Source organism: Solenopsis invicta, chromosome 8 (genome assembly GCF_016802725.1).
Source record: "Solenopsis invicta isolate M01_SB chromosome 8, UNIL_Sinv_3.0, whole genome shotgun sequence".
NCBI classification, from domain to species: Eukaryota; Metazoa; Arthropoda; class Insecta; order Hymenoptera; family Formicidae; genus Solenopsis; species Solenopsis invicta.
The window spans coordinates 24,860,266-24,866,322 of NC_052671.1; the positions used below are offsets into that span (position 1 = coordinate 24,860,266).

At 37.9% G+C, this 6,057-nt stretch overlaps 1 protein-coding gene across 1 annotated transcript; it reads left to right on the forward strand.

Annotated features, from left to right (window-relative positions):
* The first annotated feature begins 3,499 nt into the window (after positions 1 to 3,499).
* On the forward strand, positions 3,500 to 4,165 carry LOC113005674. The gene has a single exon (XM_026141505.2). The coding sequence runs from the start codon at positions 3,500 to 3,502 to the stop codon at positions 4,163 to 4,165; it is 666 nt and encodes a 221-aa protein (XP_025997290.2).
* Positions 4,166 to 6,057: the final 1,892 nt, after the last annotated feature.

Below are 6,057 nucleotides of genomic sequence, written 5' to 3' on the forward strand. Positions count from 1 at the left end.
TGTATTGTCTGTTGTTCGTTTTGTAATAAAATTAATTGTTCATTAAAAAATTTTTCGTCATTTGCGTCCATTGTGCCGAACAGAGATTTCGCAATGGTTTCTATTCCATCAATTATACCTCTTCTTTCTATCCGTGATGGTTGGTACATTAATTTTATTTTTTCCATCTTTTTATTTATTTCTTCGAAATCTCTTTTTGCTATTTCGTTAGAGGTTGTCGCATGTTTCTTTGTGCGCGAATGCGAGTAGTTGGCACATGTTTTTTGTTTTTTGCATGTAATCATGTAATTGCTCTTGTCGTTTTATTAGTGAGGTAAAGTCTATTTCTATAACTATTTTCCATGTTGATTCTAATGGGTGTAATTCTCCTAATTTTTCATAATATATTCCTGGATGGTGAGTGAATTCTTCTACTTCGTACGGCTCGTTGCTCGTTGATTCTCTTACATCTTCTGATAAGGTGGGATTTTGTTTCGTTTCCTGTACGCTGGTCCATATGGTATATAACCTGTAATCATCCGGTTACATATTATCGTATTTTATTCCGTGGATCCTCTTCTTGGCACTGGTTGTGCCGTCTTTATATTTTACTCGGTTTATCAGTCTTCTCGTCGCTTTTGTCGAGTGTCTGAGAAAATGTCTCGTCTCCCGTACATTGAGGCAATTTCGGTCGTTAGGGAGGAATCTCCTATTAATATATGGGATCGGTTTACTCTTCCCGATACAGTGTGTGATTGTTATGAGGAGCCGTTCGAATTTGATGAGGTTCCTGGCGTGCTTCCTGAGCCTGGGCCGGAGGTACTCTCGGATGACGAAAGTTCGTCTGATGATAATTGTTCTCTGCATTCTGCAGAGACAGTTTTGTTAGATGATTTTGATTTTGGAGGTGCTCTTCCTGGCAGATCCTGGAGAGGTTCTGGTGAGTTTCTCTAAAGTCTTTGAACTCTCTTTCTCTCTCTTTTCGACTATCAGGTTCTTTTACCTGGTGTCGCTTTCCTCTGATAATTTTTTATTCTGCTGGTTCAGCTTTGATTATTTTTTCTTCTTGCGACTTCTGTTCTTTATTTCTTCTCAGTTGTTCTTTGACTGCTACGTGGTTTGCATAAAGGGAATATGTTTGATTTAGTGCCTGAGCCGGATGTGGAGCTCGAGACGGGTGTTATCGGGGATATCGGGGATCCTGGCGTGGATCCCGAGCTCTTAGAGCTGCATTTCGCCGCGGAAGTTCCTGATGAGGTCCGCGATGATGAGGAATTTCCTCATCTCCTAGACGTTCGTCCTTCCGATGATGAGTCGGAGGGCGATGGGGAGCTTGGCGATGATCCCATACTCGACGAGTTTCCCGATGATTTCGAGGGTGACGTCGGTAACATTGACTTTATCTTTCCCGAAGAAGTGAATGGTGAACATAACGTTCAATTCTTGCTGGATCCGGATTTTCCTCCAATGTTCGTTATGGACAATTCCGATGTGGAGGAAGACGAGGACGAGGTCCTCTCTGACTGAGTAGTTTGGTATAAGGAAACGTTTAGTTTGTAGTGCAGTTAGTTATAGTTTAGTGTAGTGACTTCTGTTTTATTTTGTCCTTCTCCTTTGGTTTATACTTCAATTTTTTGGACTGTGGATTACTCCTGGGTTATTGGATTTTTCCCATCTTTTTGGTGAGTTTATTATGTTTACGTTATTCTTTCTTTTGTATATAAGTATGTATATAGTTGTATATATAAATTTTTCCCCCTTTTTTTTGTATTGTTATTATTATTATTATTATTATTATTATTACCATTTTTCAATATTTATTTTATTTTTGTTGCTCGCGTCGCGTTAATGATTTATAAATAATTTTAATCTGTTTGCGTGTACGCGTATTTCCTTTCGGCCTTTCTTTATCGTAAGATTTATGTCACTGTGTTTCTTGATCACAGTGTATGGTCCTGTCCATTTCGAGTCAAGTTTTTTCGATCTTCCTCGTCGTAGGGTTTCATCAAACAGTAGTACTTGATCTCCTATTCGAAAATTTTCTTCGTTGATTTTTTTGTCAAATTGGAGCTTTGCTTTTTGTTTTTCTTCTTTTAATTTTTCTCTTGCCACTTGATTTGAAGCTCTTATTCATTCTCGCACTTCTTGTGCATAATCATCGTATGTATATTCTTGTTTCGGCGGTTTTGTTAACGCCGTGGGCATGGTTGCCTGATATCCGTACAATAATTCGAATTTCGACCCCCTGGCGTCGGCGTTCTTATTTATTTTACCAGCCTTGTGAATTATTTCGTAATCGTATTCTTCTAATTAAGTCGCCATCTGATTAATTGAGAACCCGGATCGTTTACATTGAATAGCCATATCAATGGTTTGTGATCCGTGATAATTTTAAATTTTGTACCGTATACATATGGTCGGAAATGTTTAACAGCCCAGACTATGGCCAATAGTTCCTTTTCGGTCGTATTGTAGTTCTGCTCGGCTTTTGTTAACACTCGGCTTGCATATGCGATCGGCTGATCCTGGCCTACGATCCCTTGCGAGAGTACGGCTCCAATGGCGTAATCTGATGCGTCCGTCGTGACGATAAACTCCGCGTTGAAGTCTGGATACTTCAGTACGGGTGCCGTTATTAATTTATTTTTCAATGCATCAAATGCATTCTGTTGATCGTTCGTCCATTCAAATTTTTCTCCCTTTTTCATTAATTTTGAGAGCGGTTTGGCGATCTTTGAAAAATTTTCTATAAATTTTCTATAATATCCTGCTAATCCTATAAAAGCTTGAATTTCTTTTACTCGACGAGGAGTCGGAAATTTGCTTACAGCTTCGAGCTTGAATGGATCTGGTGAGATCCCCTTTTCTGTTATAATGTGTCCCAAATATATCACTTCCTTTCTTAGAAATTCACATTTGTCAGGTTGTAGTTTTAGATTACATTTCCGTAGTCGTTTAAATACTTCAATCAATCGTTTATTATGTTCTTCTAAACTCGAACCGTATATTACGATGTCATCGAGGTATACTAGACATTTTAGTCCTTGCAATCCTGTCAAAATACTATTCATTAGGCGTTGGAATGTTGCAGGCGCATTCTTCAATCCAAACGGCATTCGATTAAATTCGTAATGTCCGTGCGCTGTCGAGAATGCTGTTTTTGATTTATCATTTTCGGACATTGGGATTTGATGATATCCCGATGCCAAATCTAGTGTTGAGAAATATTTCGCATTTCCTAGCTGGTCCAAGATGTCAGTGATATTGGGTATTGGAAACGAATCTCCAATTGTTAAATCATTTAGTTTTCGAAAATCGACTACGATGCGTAATTTTGATTTGCCTGACGCATTTAATTTTTTGGGGACTACGAGTAATGGCGCATTCCATTGACTTGTGCTCGGCTGTATTATTTCTTGGTCTAGCATGTTTTTTATTTGCTTATTTACTTCGATTTTATGTTTTTCGGGTAATCGGTACGGTCTGACATTTAGCAGAAGAGCACTCACTGCTTGAGGCCATGATCTGCACAAAATTTAAAGGAAAGGCAATGACGGATTTCCAAACACGGGATATAAGAAGTTACGAACAATTAAAAAGAGAGCTAGAAAATGAATATTTAAGTAAACGAAACACTGCGCATTTACAAATCGAATTTAACTCACTAAAACAAAAAAGTGGAGGAAGCGCACAAGACTTCGGACGCCGAGTAGATAAACTGGCAATGGATCTGTACGAATCAATGGAAGAGGGCAAGGAGCACACTCAAGAACAACAACGAGCCATTTTAGAAAGCATTAGAGAACAAGCCCTCCATAATTATCAAACCGGATTGCACGAGGATATCAAGCTCCTCGTACGCGCACAGCGATATCCGACGCTAGCCGAAGCGATAACCGGTGCAACGGCCGAGGAAAAAATTAAAGGCCCAGGCAATCGAAATCCGAATTTCTATCCAAGGAATAGATTAGAGTCCCAAAAACAGATCTCGTATAGAAAACCGCAATGCAAAAAATGCGGGAAAACCGGGCACTACGGACAGGACTGCCGTAGTAGCCGATATACAAACCGCTTCTCATTACCGAGACCGGACAATCGCTCTCACATAAATACTTTCGAAAAATATTGCAATCATTGCAAGAAGAAGGGGCACACCCGCAAGGAATGTTGGTGGCTAAACAATTAAAGAGGCATCGCAACGAAAGAAACAAAAACATACCAAAACGGTAAAAATAATAAAACAGAAAAAATACGAGCCATAAAAAACTCGGGCGCACAAAGCAGCGAAGAAGAAGAGAAGGAAGAGCCAAATAAGATAACAACGCCGCCGCGTATCGAGTATCACATGCGACACGCGCCAAGGGAAGTTACCGGGCTGGATATGATATCGCTGCCGGTAAAAGAGGCCCAAAGAAATCATATTGCTTTCTTGTTCGACACAGGGGCAACGATCTCAATTATAAAATTGAAGACATTAAAAGATGAAACTATAATACAAGATGAAAAAATAAAACTAACTGGGATAACAGGCAATTCGATTACTACACTTGGGAAAATGTATCTACATATACAGGTACGAGATGCAAAAATAAGCCACCCAGTATACGTAATTAAAGACAACTAACCTCTAGAGTACGATGGAATACTCGGGGCCCACTTTGTCAGGAAAAATAATATGACATGCGATTATGGATCGAGAAAAGTGACCATTGGCCAAACAAGCTTCAACTTATTTCCATATCGAAGGATAATACTAAAACCACGAAACGAAACTATCGTACAAGTGTCAACAAATCAAAATAAAATTGGTATAATCAAATCAGAAGAATTAAAAACAGGAGTCTATATCGGATGCTGCTTGGTAGAACCAAATGAGTTCACGTGCTCCGCGAGTATATTAAATACTACGGAAGAAGAAATAGATATCCAAGCACCACAGGTAAAAATCGAGGAATTAATATGTGAAGATACTCTCGAAAAATCAATAAATAAAATCGAGAAGAGAGACGCACCAAAAATTTCAAGAAAAGAGCAAATAAATAACCTCTTGAGAATAAGCCATTTAAATGAAGAAAAGAAGAAAACTCTCTTAAATATTTGCGAAGAATTTAGCGATATTTTCCACTTAGAAGGAGAACGGCTAACGTACACCTCTAAGGTTTCGCACGAGATAAAAACACGCGCGGATACAGCAAGTGTTTTTGTACATATAATTCTTTTGATTATTTTATTTATAAAAGTATTCAAGTAAATACAATTTAATTCTTTGAGAGATATCTTATTTATTTTATCATTCTATATTACATAAAATATCTTCTAAACCTGTAACAATTTTTGAATAATTGTACTTCAATAATTATAAGCAATAGTATTAAGATGAATCTATTGGTGTAAAAAAAAAGTACATTGTTACTGTTGAAAAAAATTATGCAATTTGCAATACGCAACGACATTTGTTTTTTTAAACAATTTATTTTCTTTACTAGAATGAATGCAAAAAATGATTTCGAAAAGAATTTGTACAAATTGATGAACAACGCTGTGTTTGGAAAAACTATGGAAAACGTACGTAATCACGTAGACGTAAAATTATTGACAAAATGGAAAGGACGTTACGGTGCAGAGGCAATAATTGCTAAACCAAATTTTCACAGCCGCAGCGTCTTTGCGGAAAATTTAGTTGCCGTTGAACTGCGTAAACTCGAGGTGAAGTTTAACAAGCCGATTTATGTGGGTATGTGCATACTTGACATATCAAAAATCTGCTTGTACGAATTTCATCACGAATATATGTTTCCGCTATATAAAGACAAGTGCAAATTGTTATATTCAGATACTGATAGTCTTGTTTATTTCCTCGAGTGCGATGATATTTATTCAACGATGAAACGTGATATAGCGAGATATGATACAAGCGATTATCCCGCAGACAACCCGTACGGTATGCCTCTCGCGAATAAAAAAGTCCTCGGTCTAATGAAAGATGAAAACAACGGTGCGATCATGACCGAATTTGTAGGGCTTAGAGCAAAGATGTACGCGATCAAAGTAGATGGTAAAAAGGATACCAAAAAAGCG